This window comes from Lynx rufus, unplaced genomic scaffold (genome assembly GCF_022079265.1).
Source record: "Lynx rufus isolate CCGP_SWC_20201006 ecotype Redwood Valley unplaced genomic scaffold, mLynRuf1.p SCAF_16, whole genome shotgun sequence".
In the NCBI taxonomy this organism is placed as follows: Eukaryota; Metazoa; Chordata; class Mammalia; order Carnivora; family Felidae; genus Lynx; species Lynx rufus.
This window is the reverse complement of record NW_025814830.1, coordinates 44,661,421-44,687,671: the sequence shown is the minus strand read 5'-3', so window position 1 is coordinate 44,687,671 and position 26,251 is coordinate 44,661,421. Positions and strand designations below refer to the sequence as shown.

Sequence of the window (26,251 nt, the reverse complement as noted above, 5' to 3'; positions counted from 1 at the left end):
GCTGATCCTTCTCAGTGTCTCCTGGCCACCCTCGCTGGCTTCATTGGGCTGTCCCAAGACAGCCACCTGCAGAGACAGAGTGGAGGTATTCAAAAGCATAGGTCCTGATACAGGACCTGGCCACTCCTGCCCCTCAGCCGGGATCTGGGATGGGAAAGGGCAGGGTGCCAGCGCTGCGCAGGGGCAGGTGAACAGGGTGGAGGAAGCCAGGCGGAGGCAGGGGTGTTAAGTACAGTACAACTTTATTAATACTGGAATCTTCACAGTGCATTTGTTACTTGTAGCAGTGACTATTTAAATCGGGGGGGGGGGGAGGGGGGAGGGGGCAGGGAGGAGAGGATAATTTATCCAGAAACGGACAGAAAGAAAAGAAACAAAATGGTTCAGATGGGATGGGGGTGGGGTGGGGAGAGGTGGAGGGAAGAAAGGGTGAGTAGGAACCAGGAGGGGAGACTTGGGTGGGGAAATAAATTAAAAAAAGGAACAAGTTAACAACAGCACCAGAAAAGTTACTTCAGTCAAAAGACGCTTTTGAAAAGAATATTTCTCTGTACAAAATGAAAAAAAAAAATGAACGTAAAGAAGTCCCCCAAACCGAAGTTTGTGATGTGGGATGGCTGGCTCGGATCCCAAGGGGGTGGGCCTAAGAGGTGGTCACTAAATGGGAGAGAGGTGGTCAGGGGGATGGGGGAGTTATGTACAGCCCTGGGGTGGCTTGGAGGAGAGGGGGCACGAGTCTGGGAGGGTGGCTGTGTTATGCCCACCCCCTCCTTGGGCCTCCCAAGCCACCCCCCACCCCACCACTCCTTACCCTGCTCACATCACACATCCTGCATCTCACTCCCTCAGCCCACTTGGGTACACCCCTCCCCGGGGCTTCCCAAACTGGCCACCTGCTCTCCCGGCCTCTTCGGGCCCTCCCTTGCCTGGACTCTCTCCAGGTGCCCACACTTGGGCTCTCGGGTTGGCCTGAGCATTCAGCGAGGCTGTTCTCAGACCTAGCGACTTACAGATACCATTCTCCGTCTCCCCTTGGGGAGCCTGGGGGGCTCCATCCACTCGGGGGCATCCTTGGTTCCTCAGAGCTGCCTGGCTGCCTTGCTTGGACCCCAGTTCCCTGCAGAACTGCCAGGAGCTCCAGCCTGGCGCTGAGACTCAGACCCAACCCCATCCCACCCCAACCAGGAAAAGCCTGCTCTCCTGACCCTGGGAGGCCCCTGCCTTGTGGTCCCGCTGCCCTGTGAGCTTGGCTGCTCTCTCTGCTGGCCTGCGGGACAACAGGAAGCCCTCTGCTCGCCCCAGACGCACCTGCTTCTACCTGCTTAGAGCTGGCATGCCTCGGTACGTGGAGGGGAGGGCACCCCCACCCCGCACCTAGCGTGGACTGGACTCCAGGGTGGGGGGTACTGCACCGGGATGGCATCTCCTCTGGCAACAGAGAGTCAAAGCCAATCTCCCTGGACCGCCCCTGCTCCCATCTAAGCAGACGTACTAGAGGCCCCACCCTGGCCCTCTCCAACCTTATTTTGGCTTTGCTCCAGAATCTGGAGAAAAAAAAACAGCTGCCCCCTGGCTTTGGGGAAGCCAATTAGGCCCTCCTTCTCCTGCCATGGGCCCGCCAGGCCACTGCGAGGACCCCTGTCCCTCAGGCACTCTCGGACACCCTGTACCGTCCACCCTGTCCCCACACACAGTCCTTGTCCAGTCAGCTCTATTTTATTATATTCATAAAATAACCCCCCACACCCTGTGCAGTTCCAGCCCCTACCCCCACAGGTGGCCAAAACCATGACCAAAGTGCCACCAGAGTTAAAGTCTCAACATGCCCAGATGAGGACCATACATCTGACCCTCAGGCCTCTGGACTTCTTCCCTGCTGCCCTGCCCCTGAACCCTGGCTGTACCTCCCAGAGGAGGGCAAGCCAGGATGGGATCCACCTCGGGGTCCACAGCCTCTTCTGTGTGGGTTCCCAAGACTCAACTTGGGGCCTGTGGCCCTTGGGCCTCCTTCCTCCACAGCAGGCTGGGCCTCCCAACTTCAGTCTGCCCCCCAACTGCCACTCTGTGGAGCTTTTCAGTCAAATCTGACACCTTAGCCGATTGGGTGCCTGGCCCCTCCACAGACAGCCCACCTCCCTGATTGAGAGGAGCTTGGGACAGGTGCAGAGAAGGAAGGAGAGGGGCCTGGTGGAGGGCTGTGGGGGCCAGCATTCAGGAGAAGCCCCAGGCACCGCCAACCGAGGGGAGAAGTGGGGTCAGGTCAGCTAAGCTGTGGCACTGCGGGCCCAGGCCAGATGTGGAAAAGGCAGGGCCTGTGGAAGAGGAAGAGGAGGGGCAGAGCAGGTGAGAAACGTATAAAACAGGCTCACATCCAGTTCAAGGCCTGCAGGCTGGGAGCTGGCGAGCTCTGTTAAAGAAGTCACTTCCTGTTTAAATGTGGAAATCCAAGGTGAGTGTCTCTTTCCATCAAGTGGCTTTTCCTCGCGTGACTTAAACGAAAAACCAAAAGCTTGCCTGGCTCTGCTCTTCCCTTGTTGTTGCCTTCACTCTGAGTGGCCACTGTTCACCAGCCAGGCCACCTGCCTCTCGCGGGGCCAGAGGGCGGGAGGGCAGTGCCATCACAAGATGCGGGGCGCCGACCTGTCGTTGGTGACGGTCCTGCGGAGACGAACCCCGCGCCGGATGGCCACCAGCATGTCTTCGGCCGGGGGGTCGCCGGAGGCTGCCGGGGGCGGACTGGGCGTCTCCTCTGCGGGGGTGGCGGTCAGGGCTGTAGGGAAGGGGAACTGGCCCTCGCCCAGCGCGTGGGCGCCCGCCACCAGCTCCCCGAGCTTCTCCACCAGGCTGTGCCGGTTGGCGGCCAGCTGCTGCTGCTCGTCGTCGTCCGCCAGCCCGGGGTAGCTGGCTGCCTCTGGGGCAGGGCTGGCCCAGGCCGTGTTGGGCAGGCTCAGCCTCTTCGGTGAGGCCTTGGCCAGGTCTGGTGCCAGGGGCGAGGCGGCTTCGTCGCTGTAGAAGACGCACTCCTCGCTGCCCGCCCGTGTGGGCCCTGCGTAGCCAGGGGAGTCGGGCACTGTGGGCGTCTTCACGGGGACGATGGGCGGCCGGATGGGGATGGGGCCAGCGCTGGAGAGCGCGCGGCGCACGGCGGGCTTGGTCGAGGGCGTGCGGCGGATGGTGGCCACGCCGGGGGGAGCGCCCGAGGCGCTGGGCAGCCCCGCGGTGGAGGCCGGGCGCTTGGTCTGGATCAGGCGGCGGTAATTCTGGGCGATGTTGCTGTTGCGGGGGATGGTGGAGGACTTGTCGAACTCGGCCGGGCCCTCGCCATCTGCGTCCCCATTCACCGAGTAGCAGTCGTAGTCGGAGCCTGGGGGCACGGGATGCTGTGGGCTGGGGCTTGGGGCATGTGAAGGCCCGGTGCCCCAGCCCCAGCCCCGGGGCCTACCTTGGGAGGGGATGGTGTCCTCGGAGCAGGACGGCGTGGTGGTCTGCGTGCTGTAGCCACTGGAGTACTGTAGAGAGTCCCGGCTGCTCTTCTGGTGCTCCAGGCTCAGGCCGCGGGTCAGCACCATGGCCAGGTCACTGGCCGCCGGGGACACCTCCTCACCATGCTGGGGGTGGTAAGACTGCAGGCTGAGGCCTGGCTCCCCGCTGCCCCCCTCGGCTCGGACTCCGGGTAGCTCCCACCAGGTGGATGGAGCTGGCCCCGAGACCACCTGCCGGGTCTCCTGGCACTGACCTGGGAGTGAACGGGGGCACTGGCTGGGCTGCCAGGGGAGCTGATGCCTACCTTGGCTGCGATGGTGGCAGGGGACATGCGTGGTCTTGGTGCCTCCTCTCCGCTGGGGCCCAGGGTGCCCCCGCTGGCCAGGCCTGGCTCTGTGTCCCGGGGGTGTTCCAGTCGGTCCTTCCTCCTCTGCAGGCTGGTGCCTGAGGGCTGCTCATGGGGACCTGCTTTGGCCCAGTCCTGCAGGGCATGGCAGATGGGTCAGGGGACCCTTGGCCCTGCCGTCCACGGCTGAGGGGCCTCTCACTACAGTTGAGATACAGGGTTTTCAGGCCCGTGTGGGGCCTCAGGCTCAAGATCACTGTCAAGGGCAGAGCATGGAGGGTGCCATGACCCCTGATTCCTGCCAGTCCCAGGGGTAGGATGGCATGACTCAGGAAGGAAAGATGTGAGGTGTTGGGAGTGGCTGCAGGTGTGCCCAGGCAGCTTTTCCTGCAGGGAGCAGGCACTCTGCTCCCCACTCTGGTAGGCCCCGGACCCTCCCTGAGTCCCACTGCAGGCGGGGAACACTGACCGAGGTGGGGGAGCTGCACTCGCTAACAGACTGGCAGGTTTCCGAGGCCTCCGAGGACGCAGAGCTGGAGGACTTCTGCCATGCAGAGGAGAGCAGGTGGGCAGACGGGGCAGGGAGGCAAGGAGAGAAGATACCTGGTCACAGCACCGGCATGCAGCAGGACATTCGAGTTCAGCACCACACCCCGCCGCCCCTGCGAGCGTCTGCAGGCCGAGCGCACACTGTGGGCACTGACCAACCCCGTGGCCCAACCCAAGAACCATAGGTTTTGAGAATGAACGACAGGACTTGCGGCTGCTGATGGCCTGGATGTGGTGGGCAAGGGAAGGAGGGACGCTAGGGAGGACAGCAGGGTTGACGGTGTCCCTGTTGTCTCAGAAGGGCAGGCGTGGGGGAAGTATGGAGTCTAGAATTCCATCCTGCACATGCAGAGCTGAGCTGCCTGTTAGGTATCTACGGACAGATACAATGTCGGCAACTGCATTTACAAGTCTGGAGTTTAAGGAGAAGTCTAGGTTGGAGTCACAAATCCAACAGCCTTGAGACAGAGGAAGGTCACCTTGGCAGTGAGGACAGTTAGAGAAAAGGTTCAAGGACCTCAGGCGCACCCACATTTAGTGGCTGGCAAGAAGAGGAGGGTCCGGTGAAGGAGAGTAACAAGGAACTGCCAGAGAGGTGGTTAGAAAACCATAAGCAGACGATGTCACAGAACTCAGAAGGACCTGCCCGTGAGGAGGAAGGATGGTCAGCAGTGCTGAAGCTGCTGGGGGTCCATCAGAGGGCACAGAGACATCGTGGACACCTCAAGGACTATTTCATAGACTGGGGGGGGGGGCGCAAGTCCACTTTTGAGTGGACCGAGTGTACAGGGGAGACTCCTGCTTTGGCCGGCTGTGGGGAGTAGGTGCCATGGGAAACCCCCAACTGCAAAGAAAACACAAGAATGAAGGGGCGCCTGGGAGGCTCAGTTGGTTAAGTGTCTGACTTCGGTTCAGGTCATGATCTTGTGGTTTGTGGGTTTGAGCCCCATGTCAGGCTCTGTGCTAATAGTGCAGAGCCTGCTTGGGATTCTCTCTCCCTCTCTCAAAACAAAACAAAAAAAAGAAGATAAAAGCAGCCAGGGTGGGCACAGGACCACGAGGGCTCCTGGGGGCACATGTGGAGTGCAGCACAATGGTTGGGAGACTGGACAAGGGGCTAGGTGGAGAGCTCACCCTGTGATGGGGTCCATTATTACAGCACCTCTGCCCTGTCAAATTCTCCAAATCATCCTTAATTTAGATACTGGGATATTTCAGTTTGTGATGAACCAACATCACCAAAACAAAAGGAAACAAAGCATCACAGGTGAGGATTCAGATGAAGCAAGCAACAAATTTGGATGTTTATCAATGTAATTGTTAAAGCAAAAACCAATGGAAAAAGCGCTTGGAACAGTCAGTGGAAAAATTTAGGGCTAATTCATGAACAAACACTTAAACAGGGCTAGACGAGAGCTTCCTTATCTGATAAAGGGGATCTTCAAAAATATCAATACCTTTCCCTCTGAGGATGGGAAAAAGATAAGGATGCCCAGGATCGGGATGCCTGGGTGGCTAAGTCGGTTAAGCGTCCAACTCTTGATTTTAGGTCAGGTCACTATCTCAGTTTTATGAGAAACTGTGATGGTGCAGAGACTGCTTGAGGTTCTCTCCCTCCCTCTCTCTTTGCCCCTCCCCTACTCGCAATACATCTCTCTCAAAATAAACAAACTTAAAAAAAAAAAAAAAAAGATGGCTACCATCACCATTTCTGTTCAACATTGGAAGTCCTAGCAGGCAGTAAGGCAAGAAAAAGCAGTAAAAAGCAAAAGGATTGGAAAGGAAGAAAACAGTGGTCATTATTTATAAAAAGACATGATTGTTGTATAGGTAGAATATTCAAAAGAATCTATAATTATCAGACCTAAGTGATTTTAATATAACTTAATAAAATCAATTTACCAAAAAAGAAAAATCAAGTTTCTAAATATCAGCAGCCAACAAAAAAAATCCGACAAAGCCAATATAATTTAAAATAGCATCAATAAACATCAACTACCCAAGAAAAAAAATCCAGTGAAAGATGTGCAAGATCTTTACATGCAAACTGCAAAACCTTACTGAGAAAAGGAAAAGCCAAAATAAATGGACAGATTTATGCAATCCCAGCCAAAACCCCAGGAGGTGTTGTTACTGTTTTTCTGATGGAAACTGACAAGCTGGTATTAAGGAATATAAGGAATTACAAAGGCCAAGGTGATACTGAAGAATAACAAAGCTGGAAGACTTCTGTTACCAGATATCAAAAATGTTTATAAAGTTACAATAATGAAGACGAGTATGGTATTGTAAAAGAGCACAATTCAACCAGCAGAACAGAATATAAACTTCCTTGGGTGCCTGGGTGACTCAGTTGGTTAAGTGTCCAACTTTGGCTCAGGTCATGATCTCACAGTTTGTGAGTTCGAACCCCACACATCAGGCTCGCTGCTGTCAGCACAGAGCCAGCTTCCGATCCTGTGTCCCTCCCCTCCCCCCTTTCAAAAATAAGCAAACATTAAAAAAAATAAAAAGAACACAAACTTCCAAAACAGCTACAGGTATACAGGTAACACTGCAGTGCAGGGGGGAAAAGATGGCCTTTTCAGTAAATTGCTAATTAGATATCTGTATGGAAAAAAGGACCCCCATCTCATACGCCCCCCTTCCCCCCCCCCATCAATTCCTGATGAGCTGCAGATCTAAATGAAAAAGGTAAAAGAAAAAGGCTTTCAGAAGAAAATGTCTTTGTGACCTTAGAGTACACAAACATATCTCAAGATACAAAAAGCATTGGAAATTTTAAAAAATGAATACACTGGACATCCATTAAAATTAACAGTTTTACAAAGATGTAAAAGATCTGTTTGCTGAAAACCATAGAAAGCTTATGAAGGAAATTGAAGAAGACACAAAGAAATGGAAAAACATTCCATGCTCATGGATTGGAAGAATAAATATTGTTAAAATGTCAATACTACCCAAAGCAATCTACACATTCAATGCAACCCCAATCAAAATTGCACCAGCATTCTTCTTAAAGCTAGAACAAGCAATCCTAAAATTTGTATGGAACCACAAAAGGCCCTGAATAGCCAAAATAATATTGAAGAAAATCAAAGCATCACAATCCCAGACTTTAGCCTCTACTACAAAGTTGTAATCATCAAGACAGTATGGTATTGGCACAAAAACGGACACACAGACCAATGGAATAGAATAGAGAACCCAGAATTGGACCCACAAATATATGGCCAACTAATCTTTGACAAAGCAGGAAAGAGTATCCAATGGAAAAAAGACAGTCTCTTTAGCAAATGGTGCTGGGAGAACTGGACACCCACATGCAGAAGGAAGAAACCAGACCACCTTCTTACACCATACACACAAAAAAACTCAAAATGGATGAAAGGCCTGAATGTGAGACAGGAAAACCATCAAAACCCTAAAGGAGAAAGGAGGAAACAACCCCTTTGACCTCTGCTGCAGCAATTTCTTACTTGACACATCTCCAAAGGCAAGGGAATTAAAAGCAAAAATGAAGTATTGGGACCTCATCAAGATAAAAAGCTTCTGTACTGCAAAGGAAATAATCAACAAAACTAAAAGGCAACCAACGGGATGGGAAAAGATATTTGCAAATGACATATCAGACAAATTGCTAGTATCCAAAATCTATAAAGAAGTTACCAAATTCCACACCTGAAAAACAATCCAGTGAAGAAATGGACAGAAGGCATGAACAGACACTTTTCTAAAGAAGGCATCCAGATGGCCAACAGACACATGAAACAATGCTCAACGTCACTCCTTATCAGGGAAATACAAATCAAAGCCACACTGAGATACCACCTCACGCCAGTCAGAGTGGCTAAAATGAACAAATCAGGATAACTATGGATGCTGGCAAGGATGTGGAGAAAGGGGAACCCTTTTGCACTGTTGGTAGGAATGCAAACGGGTATAGATGCTCTGGAAAAGAGTGTGGAGGTTCCTCAAAAAATTAAAAATAGATCTACCCCGTGGCCCAGCAATAGCACTGCTAGGAATTTACCCAAGGGATACAGGAGTGCTGATGCATAGAGGCACATGTACCCCAATGTTTATAGCAGCACTTTCAACAATAGCCAAATGAAAAGAGCCTAAATGTCCATCAACTGATGAATGGATAAAGATGTGCTTTATATATACAATGGAATACTACTTGGCAATGAGAAAGCATGAAATCTGGCCATTTGCAGCAACATGGATGGAACTGGAGCATATTATGCTAAGTGAAATAAGTCAGTCAGAGAAAAAACACATACCGTATGCTTTCACTCATATGTGGATCTGGAGAAACTTAACAGAAGACCATGAGGGAGGGGAAGGGGGAAAAAAAGTTGTAGAGAGGGAGGGAGGCAAACCATAAGAAACTTATTATTTTTTTTTTTTTTCATAAGAAACTCTTAAATACAGAGAACAAACTGAGAGTCGATGGGCGCTGGGGGACAGCGGAAAGTGGGTGATGGACACTGAGGAGGACACTTAGTGGGATGAGCACTGGGTGTTGTATGGAAACCAATTTGACAATAAATTATATTAAAAAAGATAAAATTAAGAATTTTAGGTCATTAAAAGACCCAATTAAGAGTAAAGGCTCAGAGAAAACCCCAGATGAAGGAGTGGTGTTGTATCCATAATACATAAGGAGTTCTAGGATCAATAAGAAAAAAAAAAAAAACTTAGTAGAAAAATGGGCAAAAACCTGAATAGGTCCTTCATAAAAGAGGACAGCCAAGTGGCCTTCAGAAGTAGGAAATGGTGTTCAATTTCATTCCTCATTAGGGAAGGACGAATTTCAAACACAGGCGCTACCACTATACACCCCCCAGAAGGGCTTAAGTGAAAAAGATGCAAAATACCAAGGGCTGGTGAGGATGAAGAACAGCAATAAACCACTGCTATGGTATTCTTGCCAGAAATGTATGACCTCCATCTAATTATGTGAAGACACAGGACACACCCAAACTGAGAGACGTTCTATAAAATACCTGACTGGTATTCTTCAAGAGCATCAAAGACATGAAAGAAGAAGGGCTGTAGAGGTGCTACAGACTGGAGAAGCCCCAAAAGATACAACAATTAGATGCGACACAGGGTCCTGCGCTGGATCCTGGACTCCTGGACCAGAAAAGGGATCTGAGTGAGAAAACGGGCAACATTTGGAAAAAGACCATAGGTTAGTTAATAGTATTGTGCCAGTGTTTGTTCCTGGTTTGGTAGCCACATAACAGGTTAACATTAGGGGAGCTTGGGAGGAGCAGGTGGGAACTCTGTACTCTTTTTGCAACTTTTCTACAAGACTGAAATTATTTCAAAATAACAGTTTAGAAAAAAAGCCTTAATGGAAAGGTTAAAAAGCTGTAACCTAGAGTTGAAAAGTAAATTGGAAGACAGACCTGACTAAATGATCCAGAACATCATACCGAGAGGCGGGGAGAAGGAAAATGTGATAACTGAGAGAACCATACACAGAAGGATAAATGACAAGGTCCAGCAACACACTGAATTGGAATCTCAGAAGGAGAGAACAGAGCCAAAGTAGGAATAGAGAAATCATGGCTGAAAATTTCCAGAACACGTGAAAGACATGAATATGAAGATACAGGAATACGAACCCATCAAATGAGACTAAATAAAAACAAATCTGCAACTAAGCACAAACTGAAGAGCAAAGATGTTACAAGTGACCAGGGACGCAAAGGCGCAACAATCTGACTGATGGCAGACCTCTCAATCGACAATGGAAGCCAAGACACAGTGGAAAAATACCTTCCAAGTGGTGGAGAGAGAATAACTGTCACATCAGAATTGTGTCCCTGGCAACACTTTCAAGACAGACGACAAAAGGAAGCATGTTTACAGATTTAAAAAAAAACCCGAGAATTTACCACTACAGATCTATTCTAAAAGAACTTCTAAAGGATGTGCTGTATACTTCAGAAAGAAGAAGAGTTAAGGTGTAAGAACAAATGATGAACAAAGAAATGTGTAAACATATGGGTAAATCTAGACAAATACTGTATACACAAAATAATAGTAAAGTTAAGAAAATAAATGTCATGTGGTGCTGGGCTGGCCTAGTTGGAGCGTGAGACTCTTGATCTCAGGGTTTTAAGTTTGAGCCCCACAATGGGTGTTTAGATTACTTAAAAATAAAATCTTTAAAAAGGAAAAAGAAGGAGGAGGAGGTAGAGGAGGAGGGGGAGGAGGAGGAGAAGAAAAATGTCATCTGTGAGTGTTATAAAAAAGTAGAGAATAATATATATTAGTTTATAAGTTGGGAGAACCCACTGGTGACTGAAGTTAAAATATTTATTGAAGTCTTTGAATTATTCAGGAGTTGGGCCTAAGAATGCATGGTAAAATTTCAAGATATCCTATAAAAGAAATACAATATAACTTACAGTTTAGTAGAGGGAAACAAATGAGAGAAGGAAAAAAAAAAGTAAAGGACAAGGGAAGAGACATAAGAGGCACAGAAAAAGTAGAATGTATAAAAAGACAGGAGTCCAAATATGTCAATAATCACAATAAAGAGAAGTAGACTAAAAATGCCAAATCAAAAGATAGAGATTGTCAGACTGGATAAAAGAGAATCTAGGCATCTGTTGTTTATAAGAGACTCATCTAAAACATAAGGATATAGTGAGTTTAAAAGTAAAGAGATGGGAGGGGTGCCTCGGTGGCTCAGTTGGTTAAGCCTCCAAATCTTTTTTTTTTTTTTTAATTTCTTTTAACATGTATTCATTTTTGAGAAACAAAGAAAGACAGAGCATGAGCGGGGGAGGGGCAGAGAGAGAGGGAGACACAGAATCCGAAACGAGCTGCAGGCTCTGAGCTGTCAGCACAGAGCCCGACTTGGGGCTCGAACCCATGAACTGTGAGATCGTGACCTGAGCCGAAGTCGGACGCTCAACCAACTGAGTCACCCAGGTGCCCCAAGCCTCCAACTCTTGATTTCAACTTGGGTCCTGATCTCACAGTTCCTGGGATCCAGCCCCACACGGGGCTCTGCACTGACAGCATGGAGCCTACTTGGGATTCTCTCTCTCTCCGTCTCTCTCTCTCTCTCTGCCCCTCCCCTGCTCTCTTTCTCTCTCTCTTGCGAAATAAACAAACATTAAAAAAATAAAACAGATGGGAAATGGTAATATAAATCTTGAACAGGATAAAGCTGAGATAGCTGTAGTAATATCAGATGAAACAGGCTTTTAGAAAGCATTGTAAGGAACAGAGGACCATCATGTTAGAAGATTGAATTCACTATGAAGACTTAATATCTTAAACTTGTCTGCACCTAATAAAACAGTCTCAAAATATGTACAGCAAACATGGATGGAACTATATGGGAGAAATTAACAAATCTAAAATTTTTCAGTTATAAATAGGTGAAGCTGATAGGAGTGAATGAGAAATAGGTAGAATTGGTCAGTGCAGACAACTCTTAAATTTCCTTGTGAAGGAAGCTAGGTGACTGGAGGATAACATGGAAGGAAGGGAGGGCTTTTAAGATGCGTGATACTAAGAGTGCCTGGGTGGTTCAGTCGGTTAAACGTCTGACTTCATTCAGCTCAGGTCATGATCTTGGGGTTCACGAGTTCGAACCCTCCATCGGGCTCTGTGCTGACAGCTCAGAGCCTACAGCCTGCTTTGGATTCTGTGCCTCCCTCTCTCTGCCCTTCCCCACCTGTACTCTGTCTCTCTCTCAAAAACAAATAAAACATTAAAAAAATTTAAAATGCGTGATACTGGAGTTCTTTTGTGTACTGATGGGCATGAGCCCGCAGGGGAGAGAGACTGGAAGTATAATAGGGACATCTTTGAGCAAAAAAACCAGCCAAACATAAAATGCTCAGTCCAAATGGAGGCACTAGCCTTGATGGGGGAGGAATAGGAGACTGTATCCAAATGCAGTCACTCCTGATACCCTGAGGATAGCCCCCTGGGCAGGTGGCCTGACCTCCCTCTGTTTTCTACTGTGGCCCCTGTGTTTGCCCATCTCACTGAGGCTGTAAGGATCTGAGCCTTCATCTGAGGAGATTCGTGGACCAATCTCTGGGTTCAGAGTGAGTTGGCCCAAGTGTGCAGAAGCAGGAGGATGTCCTGGGGCTCCTGGGGATGCCTCCTAGGACCAGCCACCTTGTCACAATAAGCCTAATGCAGGGGGCAGGGTCACAAGTGATCAGAGCTGCTAAGCTGCCCCCTTGGGGTCCCATGGCTGGAAGAAGGCGGTAGGTAAGGAATCAGGAAATGAGGAGGTAGTGGGGCCACAAAGCCCCTTGCTGACATGGCTGTGGCAGATGCTGACTGCTCTAAGACCTTCCCCACCTCTCCTTAGCCAGGTTGGTCCCCAGTGAGGTGGTCCTGGGGACCTCCCGGCCAGTCTCAAGAGCTGTAGGCCCTGCAGACACCCTCTCACCTGGCTGGTGATGTCTGAAGGCATGGGTGAGGGGGGCTTGGAGTAGGTGGCATCCTGGGAGACGAAGCCAGAGTCGTGGGAGGAGACGCTGGAGAGTCGGGCGGTGGTGGCGGCTGGCTGTGCCAGGCTGCGGTAGCGACAGGTGGAACTGGGTGAGTATGTTTGGGCACCCCCAGGCCATGGGGCTCCGCCACCCTTGGCACTGCTACTGCTGCTAGGGGCGCTGGGGGAGTGAGGGAAGGGGTACAGCAGCCAGACGGGGAGACAAAGGTGTGTGTGGAGGGGAGGGTGACAGACGAGGGTGGAGGAGAGAGGTGAGGGGCAAAGGAAGGAAAAGACAATGTCAGACTACAACTCCTTAGACCCAGGTGCCACAGAAGAGCTGGATTCTGGGACAGGGCAGGGCCTGGGCAGGGGATGGCACACCAGAGCTGGCCCAGTGCCTGCCCCCAGAGCACCCCAATGCTCCAGGGCGTGCCCAGCGCCGAGCAGTCTCTTTGCCTCCTACTCTGCCTTTAAGAACAGCAGACCTTGGGTTGGTGATAGAGAAACTGAGTCACTAAACATCAACCTCGTCCCAGTTGGGCTGGAACCTGACACGAGTCTGATCATTTCCAGACTGCCTCGTCAAAGTCTGGTATTTGCCATCCAATCCTAACTGGATGTCTAGCATGCGGCGATGATCCGTGTGGATTCTGGACCCACCATTGTCCTCACTCCCTTCGCCCCCTGGAGGGTGTCCAGCCCTGTGCAGCTCATATCCCCTGTGCAACCATGTCACTCTCGGGTAACGTTCCTGGCAGTTGAAGGTTGCCTTCTTTCTGAGCCTGACCCTGAAGCTCCTCAGCTCGTACCCTTGGTCATGGGTGTCCTCTGCAATCAACCCTCCCTGCTGTGACGGCCACCCACCTGGGGTCCAGCAAACCCAGACCCTCCTCCCTATACAGGAGCTGCCGATAGCTGTGCTTGGCTTACTTTTCATGCCCAGGTGCTCAGCCAGAGGTGGTTCTGGGGAAAGGGAGCCTGGCGCAGAGGGGCCGCCCCTCACCAATAACTCACTGTGTGCTCACTGCCCTCACACCTGTAGAACCTTGAATCTTAAATGTCTCCTCCAAATCCTGCCCTGGGGCCAGCCCTGGAGGCGTCCCTGATCCTGAGCCTGCATGGTGACTGAGCGAGAGACTTCAGGGGCCAGCACGGGCACAGGTTGCATCCAGGAAGCAGCCAGGTTAGAGTGTCCCTTACCTTGTGGCCTCAGCACACCTCGCCAGAAGACTCTGTGCCCCTCCCTGGTCTTAGGTTCTTATTACTATCCTCCCACCCCCACTAACTCTGCTGGGCCGGGCAGAGCCTAGTAGTGAAATTATGGGACTCTGTGCCTCAGTTTCCCCTTCTGTGAAACGGAGACAACACCACACCTGATACGGTGGTGTTAGGATTCAATGAAGAAAATGCATAAAGCGTTTAGCATGGCAACTGGCACATAGTTATTGCTCTGTAAACGAAACTGCTCTTGCCCCCTGCTTCCTGCTAGCACATGCCTGTACTGGCAGCAGTCTCGAGATACGGGTCCATTTGTCCTCTACGCTCACAAATTCCTTGGTGACGCAGTTGGGTGAATTCTGAGGCCCTGAAGCGATTCCTGATTTGCTGAGAGCTTACCCATTCCCTCCTGGGGTGTCCCTGCCCCTCTGTCCCCGTCAGTCCCGCACTGACCTGCACATGCTGGACTTGCGAGAGCCGGAGCCGCTGGGCGATGATGGGGGGGTCTGGTACGACCAGCTATAGTCAGAGCCCTTCAGGTCTTTGATCACCTGGACAGGGACATGGATGCAGGTCACTGGAGGCAGCTCAGCCTGTTTTCTGGAGGACCCCCAGAGGGCTGGTGGGGCCAGAGGCCCCCCTCCCCCCGTCCTCCCTATTGAGAGCCAAGCCCCAGCAGGAGACCCCCAGGGGAGTCTGAAAGCAGGACTGCCAGATGGCGGAGTGGGGGGGGCATCAAGGGAGACTGCCCTCTCTGCTTCCCAGGGATGCTGTCCCCAGGCAGGGGGCATGGGAGAACCAGGTGTCCCCAGAACTCACTGGCAGAGGAGCCAAGAGAGTGACCATGAGGGACACCATGGGGTTTAAGTCCTGGCTCTGCCGTGCCCCTTGGGCAAGTTCCTGGAACCTCACTGAGCCTGTTTCCTCCTGTGAGGTGCCCCCAACGGTTCTTGTCTTGCAGCGCACTGGGGTGATTCAACGAGATGGCCGGGGAAAGTGCCGGGCACACAGCGCCCAGTGAGCAACACCACAGGCCTGTCAGATGGGGCTGATCCTAGTGCAGGGGGAGCACTGTGGGGAGCTGAGCAGGGTGGCCCACATGGGCAGGTGTGCCTGTTCGTGTGCCTGGGAAGGTACCGGGTCCTGGGTGTGGACGGAGGTAGGAGTCACCAGGTCTGGCCTGCTCAGGTGGAACCTGTGGGCAGACACAGGGCCAGGCCCCACGGGACTTCCACCCGTCTGCTCTCAGACTGAGGCCTCCACTGGGTCCTGGGCACACCATCCCTCGCCTGGACAGGTGCTCCCGGATGTCCCACCATGCACGTTGGGACCTGTCTGGTTCTCTGTCCCCTCTTTTCCTCTACTATCTCCAACTAATGGCAGGCCATCCCCTCCCCTGCCCCCCAGTCCCATGGCTGGCCGAACCTGCTCACTGGCGGGGGGCAGCTTGTGGGGCTCTGCAGTCAGCACCACCAGGTCGTCGATGATGCCCTGCAGGTGGGTGATCTCTCCCAGCATGGTCAGCTCGCCATTCTGAGGAAGCAGCGGGTCAGACCCTCTGGCCCTGCCCCTGCCCCCCACCCTGGAGGAATGAGCCCCCTCTGGCCTCTCCTCTCTCATCCAGTGCTGCTTGGGTCTGAGGCGGCCTGGGCCTGGACACCCAGGGGTTGGTGTGACCGTACGTCCAGACCAAATTAGTGCAACACGAGCTACGAGCTGTGTCTTTGGGCTACGAGCATGTGGCTCTGAGGGTACCCAGCCAGGCATCACTGAGAACTGGCTTTTCTCAGGGGTCAAGTGGTCAACCACAGGCATGGCCCAACCTGCTGGGGCCTCCGAGTCACCCCTAAGGACTCGGCTCCCACCAACGGCTCCCACATCTTGCTTCCTGGGATTTCCTGAGATTCCTGGAAACTCTTCAGCTAGCCCCATTGTGGGGATGCTCAGACACCTCTCTGAGGGACCCACCACCACAGGCTGCAGGAAAGTGATGAAGGTACAGAAACGGCCGCGCTCCTCGATCAGGGCCCGGCGCACCGCCTGCTTCTCTGTCTCTTCCAGCAGCAGGTACATGTCGTTGACGTCCTGCAGGGCACTGTCCAGCTGGGGCTGCAGATCTCCTTTCCCTGGAGGGGTTGGGAGGAGAGGCCGCGCTGGGGACGCCGGCCCGGCTCGCTGTGTGCATGGCTCAGGCCCCGTGGTGGTGTCCCCGGCGTGGGGCTGGGCCCTGCCACGGGGGCCAGGGGACCAGGGAGGGCAGCCAGGACTCTAGGGCTTGTGCAGGGGTTGGTCCCAGAGCAGGCAGAGTGGACAGACGGACACAGCAAAGACACCAAAGCTGCAAAGCCACCCAGGACCTGGAGCGGGCAGAGCTCAGGTGAGCCCAGCGGAGGCCTCCACAGCTGAGACTTCCAACCCCTTGGTTGGACAGCCTCACTGCCCTTGGGCCGGCACCACCTCACCTCACCTCACCGGGAGAGGGTGGAAGCAGGACAAAGTAGAGCCCGGGGACTCAGCTGTAGGCCAGGCCACTGAAGGGTGTGTGTGTGGGGGGTGGGGTAGGGGTGGGGGGGTAAGGAGAGCTAGGGGCTGGGCCCCGGGGGAAGGGAAGGGGGTCATTTCAGTGTGCGCTCCCACTCAGCTCAGGGAGCGATGCACAAGGACAACAACGGCAACACAAAGAAGCAGCGAGAAAGACAGAGAGAGGCAAGAGGATGATGTAGAGATGGTGAGTCAGGAAGTGAGAAGGCAACAGGTGACCGGGCGGGCCTGGGGGAAGTGGGGCAGCCAGGGCCTGTGCCCCCCACCCCGCCCGGCCCAACCCCTCTTGGCCTGGCAGACTGACCCAACAGTGGCCTGGGACTCATCCCTGGCCAGGGTCCCCCAGGGCCCCAGGGGGACTATGCCCCAGGCCCCTCCCTCGATGGACCGACCGCTTTCCTTGCTCCTCCTTGGCCTGGAGAGACTCCTTCCAATGGCCCTGAGCTGGGGGAGACAGACAAATGGGACAAGGACGGGAGGAGCGGCTGGAGGGAGGGACATTTGACTTACCAAGTAGCTCTACAGGAAGGATGTGGGAGGAGGAGAGGAGGAGAGACAGAGAAAGAAAGAATGTGTGAAAGACAGCCGGATGGATAGAGCCGCTCCTGGGGCAGGGGTGTGGGGTGCCTGGGCCTATTGGGCCTCCTGCTGCCTCCCTGAGAGAGGAAGGCCTGGACCAGGTCTGGGGTGCAGGGAGGCTCCCTCAGTCCCACCCAGCAGGTTGGAGGATCCTGTGTCCAGGATAGGGCCCCTCCGGCCAGTATGACTCCCTGGGGTACCCCATAGCGTGTGGGGGTATACCAAGCGGGGCCCCGTGGGGCTATGCTTCCATGGGCAGCCGTGGGCTCTACCTTTGCGCGCTTTTTTCTGCAGCTTCAGCGTGTCTGAAGACTTCTTCTTGATCTCGTGCCGGGCTCGTTTGTATTCTGTGCAGGGGATGAGAAAGGAATGCTGTCATGTGGGGCTCCGCACGATGGGGACAGGAGGCCCCAGCCCCAGCCCCGGGCCCACCTTTCGCGTGGTCCTTGTCCAGCTGGTTGGCTGACTTCTTCCAGTCCTCGATGCGCTCCTGCAGCGGGTTGATGAGGCTCTCCAGCAGCGCGCTGTGGGTGGGGTGTGAGGGTCAGGGCCACCAGGGGACGGTCTCACTGCGTACCCACTCCCGCCCACCCGCGGCGCCCACTCACTTGGTGAATTGCCGCAGCTTGGTCTCGATGCTGCGGTGGCGCATGCACATGCGCGTGAGCGCTGAGCCAATGTCCCGTGTGGCCCCTGGCGAGGCAAGCGCGCAGCGTGGGAAGGGGCCCGCAGGGGCTTCTGCAGTCCCAGCCTCGGCCACGAGGTGGCGCGCCGGCCCACGAAGGCCACGCTCGCAACCCGCGCCCCGCCCCCAACACCGCTCGGTCCCGCGAAGGATGGATCCGTGAGGGTGGGGATTTGAGCGGTCCTCAGTCTTTGCCGCGACTCTCCTCTCTGCGGGACCAAGGCCCTGCCCTTCCCGGCGGTGCCCGCCTGCTGCAGCTGCGGGTGTTCTGGTGGTCAGGCCAGCGCTAGAGGCTGTGCAAAGGGCCAGCCCCAATCCCCTCCAGCCCTACCGGAATCCCCTCCAGGTGCCAGAGGCAGGCGTGAGAGTGCAAGGGCCCGCGCGACCTTATTTCTCACCACCTGAAAGTGAGAACTACTTGAACTAGAAGGCAGAAGAGACGCCAAAGCCAACGGGGAGTACTTGCCTGCCCCCGTGTGCTCTAAGACAGGCAGATGAGGGGGTGAGACGCCATAATCAGACTCACTGTTATAGAAGGCTGGACAACTGTGGTCGAGCTGGCGGCCCATAGCAAGAACAGAAGCCCCCCTGCCCGCCCCCGTAACATCCCTGTCACCGTTCTCCCACTCTTGCTTGTATGCCGCTAGTGATAAGAGGCTCACTCTCTACACAACCAGCCCATTTCATTAGGGAATGGAATTTAAGGTCCCAACTCTGGGCTGGGTGTCCTCTCCCTCGCTCATCCTCCACTCAGCCTTTCCCAACCTGGGGCAAACCCAACCTCCAGCCACACCCCCTCCCCACCTCGAGTGTTGGTGGCCATGTCGGCCACTTTCTGAAAGGCATCCAAGAAGGCCACAGCAGCCAGCACAGTGGTCCTGGGGAGACAGAGAGTGGGATGTTCTGTGGGTGAGGTGTCCTCTCCTCTGCCTATCCCCTCCCCAGCTGGGGCACCTCAGCAGCCTCACCTCAGCTGGGAATGCAGCTTGGTGGCCTTGGAGTTGAAGTCTTCCCAGATGGGATAGGAGCTCTGCCGGGGAGATGGGAGAGGAAATCAGACACCATGGATAGGCTCCCCACATGCCTCCATCCAGACTCTTGGCAGTTTCTGAGAGAGTGGCCCCCGCCCCATGGAGAGGGAGGCCGCTGGCCCCTCTGGGATGACAGAAGACCAAGGTCAGAGCCATGGGATACGAGGAAGGCCTGGCCCTGGGAACAGGTGTTTTTGGTCATTCCTCCCTCCCTGTCAGGAAGTCTGGCCTAATGTCTACAGCGGCCACCGTTTTGGCCCACATCCTCCCTCAGGGGAGACGGAAACAGAAATGGCAGGTCCTGTACCCTCTGGGCTCCCCTGGGTTCTGGCAGGGATTCTGGGCTAAGCAGCACGAGGGGCACTGTGTCCCTCTGGACACAGGTGACGTAGTCCACATGACACAAGGGCAGGGCTCAGGCATGCCAGGTCTCAATGGGGGCCCCCACCCTGTGCTCCGGAAGCTGCTACCGGCCAGGCCGCCCATCCATCCCAGGCTAGCAGCAGTGATTCCCAGGTCCGGGGAGGCTGTGACTGCTGCAGGGCCCAGCCAGCCCGCCCGGGACAGCCAGGCCCCAGGCTGAATGGGGCCTTGTGTGGCCAACAGAGCCACCTTTCTCCACCCCCGGCTCCCCTCCCCTCCTGGGGACACAGTGTGGCCTTTATCCCAGCCTGGCCCAAAGCTCTGAGTTGGGAGGGGGTTTCCCAGTAGGGAGGCTGGACTCTTGGCGACCAAGTTGTCCAGTCTGATCAAGGGGCTTTTCTGGCTAATGGGCCTTCCCATGGCTGTCGGGTCCTGGAGAAACCTCAGCCGTGGCCTGATGGCCTTGTGGAGGTCCTGATGCTTGAAGGGGAGCCCAAGGCCAGCAAAGCACCAGCCCCCAAGGGCCTCTAACCCTCCCTTCCATGTAGGATGAGGTGCTGGGGGAAATAAGGAAGGCAGAGACCCCAACCCTCAAGGCTTCAGAAGGAGGCTCTGCCAGACTGGAACCCAGGGGCAGGTTCGAGACAGCTTCTCTAGCTGAGGACAGCCTGCAGGGGTGGAAAGGAAACACGGCAGCTTCTGACAACCTTAGAAATTCCCTCCCTGCCCAGCCCAGCCCCGCCAGTGCCCAGGGAAAGCAAATATTTGAGAAGTTCACACAGGCTGGAGAGGAACGTGGGCGCAGTTCAGGGTAAAGGAGCCCGGTAGGTTGCCCCTGGAAATCCCGAGGAGCTGACCCTCCCCTTGGCACCCTCAGGAGTCTTCTGAAGGGTGGCAGCCTCACACCACCTCGGCACCCCAGCCCCGAAGCCTTGCTAAGACCTCCAGGGAGAGGAGACAATGCTGAGGGGACAGGGACCCAGAAACAGTCGTCCTGACCTCCAGGAAACCTTCTCAGCTCCTCAGCAGCCTTGGAGCACAAGGGACTGGGAGAAGCTGGGGACAGACAAGTTCCTACCCCATTCAAGTCCTTAGGCTGGGGCCCGTCACCCCAGCCTCCAGCCGGTCAGGCTCACTGCATCCCAGACCGTCACACCCACAGCTCTCCCAGTGCAGCGGGGACAAGACAGGACTTGGGGGAGGCCGGGCCCAGCCCCTCCTCAGCAGAGGGACCTGAGCACCTTGGTCTCTGAGGACTGAAGCAGCCAGTGTCCCTGGGGAGGGTCCTCAGTCTTCACCTGGGCCCCTGCCCTCACCTTGGCCGTGCCCTGGCTGTCGGGCTCTAAGACTCTGGGTCACTACCACTAGTGACAGTGACTGCCACTGCTCGTTAAGTGGCTGTGGTAGGCCGCGCACCCTGCGAAGCCCTTTTCATTGTGTGGTCGCGTCGGATCGGATATTTCACAGGGCAGTCCTGTGAAATAAATCCGACTGTCGCCCCCACTCTATCGTTCGGGAAGCTGAGACTCAGAAAGATGAACTGACTTGCTAAAGGCCACCAAGTGGGAGGGGCAAGATCCGATCCCACGTCTGACGAGTCACTCCACCGACTTCCAGGGGTACAGAGAGATGAACATCTGGGCAGCAAGGGTGGGAGGCGATGGGAACCGCAGGGACAGGAGAAACGCCCTTTCTGTCCCCAGTGCAGTGGGCTGTGCTGGAGGGGAGAGGTCACATGCTCACCACTGGAGGTGCTCAAGTGGACCGGACAAGACTGACGCAGAGGCCGCAGGACTCCCGGCCCTCGGAGACTCTGTCTCTGACCTGGTGGTGGTTTTAGTCCCGACACGGGCTGTCTGGGTGAGCGACCCATGCTGTGATCCCTGAGAGAGGGCTTTTTGGGTGACCCTGGGCTAGGGCCCCTCTCTGAGCCTCAGTTTCCTCACCTGTCAAATCAGGAGGGGAACCACACCTACATCACTGGGTCAGTGTGGAGACTCGAGGAGGCAGGGAAAAGGAAACGCACAGCACAGCGCCCAGTATACAGTAAGCGCTCAGTTAATGCTGGCTAAAAAACAGGGGATGCATGACCCCTGCCTCTCTGAGAGAAGCCCCTCCCACCCAGCGGGGCTGACGTCCAGGACACACTCCCCACTCTTGAGAGGACAGGCCTAGTTTATGGCCCCACTTTCTGGATGGGTCAGTGCTGAGTGGAGGCCACCTTCACTCGTGTGGAAGGTGTTTCACCCGCCCAGTCCTGCCATCTTGGGCAAGTCCCTGCCCCTCTCTGGGCTTTGGTGGGCGGCATGGCACCCAACAGGCATCAGAGTGGTTAAATGAGGCACAGAAGGCAGGGGAAGCTCCCGAGGGCCCCTCTCCAACCCTCAGCTGGTGCCCTCCTCCCGGCCCTCAGGCTCCAGGTGCAGCTTGAGGAGGCTTCACTCCCCGCTATGCTGCCACCCCCAGCCAGAGCCTGTGCTTACAAGGGGCTGTCCTGGGGCTCGTGGACATGCTGTGGACAGGCCTCGGGGGCAAGCTCAATCTCCTCAAGTCAGCCGCCTTCCTCTATGGAAGCCCTGCTGCTTCTGTGGCTCAGATCACTGAGGGAAATGGCCAGAAATTGTAACCCTCCCCCCTCCCGCCCCATGCAATCCAGGGGATGGACCTCCAGGTGGCCCAGTCCCCTGCTCTGTCCCTGGCCTGAACACATGCACGTGTCATAGGTGAGTATCAGTACTTGACATCACCCCAGGTGAAACCTTTCCCAGTTCGCCTCCACAAGTCAGAGAATCCTGCCTGCAATCTGCTCTAGTCTGATCCCAAAGTCCCTTGCAAATTGCCTGGAAAGGGAGGGAGAGTCCTGCCCCTCTTCTCTGAGCAGAGAAGCTGCTGCTCTCTGCAGTGTTACGGGGAGGCTGCCAGCGGGAGGAGGGTGTGGGAAGGTCCCATTCTCTGCCAGCCCTGGGAGTAGCTGGGGGGAGGGTGGTCTGGGCTGCCTGGTCCCAGGAAGGGATCCCAGTGCCAGGCCTGTGACGTCCATAGCACAGGAGGGCCTGCCGAGGGCAGTGAGGCCAGAACTTCTGAGGGCTGGCAGAGGGGCTCACAGGTAGAGTTGCAAAGGATGGAGGTCTCAGGGGAGCACCCTATGGTGGGGGGTGGGGGACGCCTATATGCTGCCAGCCCTGTAGTCCAAGGTGAGGATGGCCTCAGGACTCTTCTGAGGGCTGGGGCTGCTCCCCTGGCAGCACTGGGAGCCTCTGATGGAAGGGCCCGCCTGGGCACCGTGGGGCTAGCTGCACCTGTGTGTGGTATGGCCTCCTGGGCCTGTGATGTCACCGTGGGATTCTATGTTGTGTACTTGGGAGTGTGCGATAGGCTTCAAAGGTGGGGGCTCTCAGGTGGGGGCTCTGAGGAGTTCACGTGAAGGGCCCAGTGCTCTCCCCCGCCCCACAATCCTGCCTCAGAGGAGAAGCGTACTAGCGTTGTTCCTCTACCTGACACTACCCCCTCCTCCCCGCCCCCCCCCCCCCCCCCCCGCGGCCTCCCACCACCATCCTGTCACTGGAGCTGGAACCCCTCTCTGCCTAGTCAGTCTGGGCCAGGCCTGCTAAACCCTGGCCTCTCTGGGCAAAGGATCTCTCTTGCTCCGAGGATCAACAGAGAGGGGTGAGGTCAGGGAGAGTCGGACAGTCTCCTTAATGACCTTGAGCCATTCCCAGGCCTCAGTTTCCCCACCTAGCGAGCTAATGGTGGGCCAAGAGTTGGTGGCTGGCTCCTGTCTGGTATTGGCCAATCAAAGGCTGGGGGGTGGGGACTGGTGCTGAAGGTCTGGGATGGTAGTAGGCTCCCCCTTGGGGTTGCTCCAGAAACCCGAACCCTCTTCCTTTCTCCCCCGCAAGGTGAGGACAGAGGCCTAGGGATGCAGAGACAGTCAGCTTGGAGACCTTGGAGTCCTGCAGCTTCCTAGGGCCTGTTGCAGGAGATCTGGGGGGTGGGAGTGGGGGTGTGGGGGGGTGGTGGCAGTCACAGGGTCGAGCGCGGAGACCGAGGCCGGCGGAGAAGGAGTTAATGGTTCTCCGCTTTATTATTTTTCCCTGCTTTGGCGGTGACAGCATTGTCTGGGCTCCAGGGCCGTCGGGGCGGGTGTGGGGGTGGGGGAGCTGGGGAGGGTGCACAGTGGTGGTAGGGGGCGGAGGCCGGCGAGACCCCGGACCCATTAAATTTAAGGCCTTAGAGTCGACCCCGGAGCGAAAGCCCATTCATGATTTGGGGGTTGGGGGCGCAGAGAGCCCGCGTGTGCGCAGGCTCCGGTTGGGACCCCACGGGGGCGCTACGACCCGGGCGACCTCGGGTACAGACCGGGGGCGCCGCACGGGCACCCTGACACACAAACACCCACACCCCTTCAGACGGGCGCCCCAAGACCCAGGCGCACAGCAGACGCAGGCCGGACACGTTCAGACAAGGACACACACACATCGCGGCGCGATGCCCGAATGCCCGCCGTCACTCGTCCCCAGAGGGGACCCACATCCGCACCCGCGCGCCCGCGGGGCGGCCAGCTCCGCCGTACCCCGTTACCTTCATGTCGTTGACGATGGCCTGAAAGAGCCCGCCCAGGGCGCCGCACTCCTTCTCCGCCGTCTCCATGCTCGGGCCGGGCCGGGCGGCAGCGGCGACGGCGGGCGCGGGCAGGGGAGCAGGGCGCCGGCAGCCAAGGGAGCCGGGCGCGGCGGGCGCTCGCTCCGAGGCCGGGCCGGGCCTCCGCCTCCGGGCGGCGCTCAGCGGCCGGCCGCGCGGCGCTCCGGGGTGGCGGGCCGCGGCGGGGCGGCGCGGGCCATGGCGCGGCGGGGCGGGCGGGCGGCGCGGGGGGCGCGGCGCGGGCAGCTGGCGGCGCGGCCTCGGCGCGGGGACTGGAGCGGCGGCGGTAATCCGAGCCGCCGCGGCTCGGGCGTCACGTGGGTGCGGCGGAGGGAGGACCGCGGCGGGGGGGGGGGGGGTAGGGGGGGCGGCGGCGGGCGAGGGCTGTGGGAAAGGCCGGCCGGGCGCAGGCCCATTCAGCGCCGGAGCCCGGCTTTGAAACTCGAGCCCGGGCGCAGCCAGAGTGGCCGGGCGAGCGGGGCCGGCGGGCGCGGGCGCCACCACGGGCCGGGGGCGGCGCTGGGGCGGGGCCCGCCCGGCTGCCTGACGGGAGAGGACCGGCGGTTGGGTGCCTGCCTCCCGGGAAGGGGCTCGGCACCCCCTTCCAGCCCGTGGCCTCGGGCCGGGGTCTTCCCGCGCTTTTGGCGGACGGGCGGAGGGCTGGGCTCCTCCGGGTGCATCCCGCGGGCGCGATACACGACACACAGCGGGGAACGCACGGGCGTCAGCCCGCCCTGGGACATTTCGTCCCGGGCACCGGCGAGTTCGGACGCTCCTCCAAAAGCTCTTTGGCCGCTCTTTCAGGCGGTGCCGAAGCCGCTCGCACGAGGGTCTCCAGGCTGAGCTTTTAGGGTAGTCGTTACCTGGTCGGGCAACCTGCTTACTCGGCAGTGGGGGCGGGTGTTGGACCAGCTGAGCAGAGGTGGGCTGCCGTCCCCAGTCCCCGACGCCCGGGTACACGTGCGTGGGGACGCACGCGTGTTCACGTGGACGACGGGTCCAGTACGGCCTGTCGTCCTGGGGTCTCCAGGCAGGGAAACCCACCCTCGCCTCGCAAGGGGCCGGGGGCCCAGAGGGGAAGAGCTCGCAGAGCTCATTCTCCCAAACTCCAGGGACCACCCCTAGAGCCACCTGGGAGCTCATTAGGCCAATTAGACGCTTCCCAAAGCCTGGAGTCAGGTGCTCTGGCCTGATGGTGTGTATTGAAGCTTATTTAGCCAAATCAAGGGGGTGGGCACCTGGAAGGCCTCTTCCCTCCCTGCACTGGCCTGGCTGGGCCTTCCCTTCCATTTCCTGTGATGCGCAGCGTGCAGTGAGCGCCCTTTCATTCCGAAACTCAAGATTTGGTTTTGTTCAATGTGGACATGGGGCATCACTATGGGGGAATCTGGATGGAAAAGTCAGAGTAGGTGCCTGGGAAGGTAGGGTTCAGGGTTCCAGGCCAGGCCAGTGCTTGGTGGTCTCCAGGAAGGGGTGCATCCTAGAGGTGAGAGCTGGGACCCAAGGACACACCCATCAGGGACTGTGCAGTGACCAGCCTTCCCAGGTGCAGCCAGCATTCCCTGGGGCCACTATGAGTCCAGCACTCCAGGGCAGGCAAGAAGGTCCTGGAGCATCTGCAGTTATCAGGCAGGGAGCAGGTGCCCGTGGGAAAGAGCAAGCTGGTGCAGGTTGAAGGTTTTCTGTCACTTCTTTATTGGGGCAGGGGGTGCGTCATTCATATGGACTTCTGTGCTGGCCTCTAGTTGCAGACAGGTATGCATACTCCTAAGTACACACATCACTCAAGGCCAGGGCTCTGGTGGGCTGGAGAGGTCAAGCTCTTTTACAAGAGGATATTAGAAAGAGACCAGTTCCAGAGAATGGGTGGTGTCTGAGGCTTTGGCCCCACCCGGGTGGGAAGCCAGCTCTGTCTGAATGCCAGGGTGCAGCTGACAGCACTGGGGGCCCAGGGGGCTGGGCTATGAGAGGAGCTTGGATGGACAGCCTCTGTCCCCCCAACCCCGCGCTGGTGGCCAGGCCCAGCCCTGCCCTTGAGGCAGGTCTCCGAGCTCCTCAGGGAGCCCGAAGACCCCAAATGCTCCGTGGGGCCACTCCTTGGGCCCTTCTCCAGTCAGGCATCAGAGGACAACCCTCCGGTCCAGGTGGTCCCCACGCCCGCTCCGCTGGTGCCTCACTTCCAGGTGTTTCTTCTGGACCTTCTCAAAGTGCTGCAGCAACTCTGCATAGTCAATGCTGGGGGAATCCGCTTTCTGCGACTTGGGAGCTGCCTGTGGACTGTCTCTGGGAAGAAGGAGAAGGGCTCAGTATCAGTCTCAGCATACATG

At 56.3% G+C, this 26,251-nt stretch overlaps 2 protein-coding genes across 4 annotated transcripts in view; both read right to left on the bottom strand.

Moving 5' to 3' along the window:
• Window positions 1-126: 126 nt before the first annotated feature.
• On the bottom strand, window positions 127-23,936 carry MTSS2 (MTSS I-BAR domain containing 2). Of its 3 annotated transcripts, none has more exons than XM_047078731.1 (15): window positions 23,865-23,936; window positions 18,858-18,919; window positions 18,694-18,767; window positions 17,813-17,897; window positions 17,637-17,728; window positions 17,477-17,551; window positions 17,136-17,144; window positions 16,053-16,210; window positions 15,510-15,617; window positions 14,538-14,635; window positions 12,822-13,044; window positions 4,299-4,373; window positions 3,788-3,964; window positions 3,443-3,608; window positions 127-3,364 (listed from the first exon to the last, which is right to left on the bottom strand). In XM_047078731.1, the coding sequence occupies exons 1-15, from the start codon at window positions 23,931-23,933 to the stop codon at window positions 2,619-2,621; spliced, it is 2,217 nt and encodes a 738-aa protein (XP_046934687.1). In that variant the 5' UTR covers window positions 23,934-23,936; the 3' UTR covers window positions 127-2,618. The 3 variants fall into 3 exon arrangements, with proteins under 3 accessions (XP_046934687.1, XP_046934688.1, XP_046934689.1); XM_047078732.1 differs by having other exon boundaries at window positions 12,822-12,948; XM_047078733.1 differs by lacking the exon at window positions 17,136-17,144 and having other exon boundaries at window positions 12,822-12,948.
• Window positions 23,937-25,595: 1,659 nt separating this feature from the next.
• The window catches only part of VAC14 (VAC14 component of PIKFYVE complex), a 101,877-nt gene continuing 101,221 nt past the window's right edge, over window positions 25,596-26,251 (bottom strand). Inside the window, exon 19 of the mRNA XM_047078730.1 lies at window positions 25,596-26,207. Within this exon, the coding sequence (XP_046934686.1) occupies window positions 26,045-26,207 (163 nt within the window). The 3' untranslated portion in view covers window positions 25,596-26,044. The remainder of the gene's footprint in view (window positions 26,208-26,251) is intronic.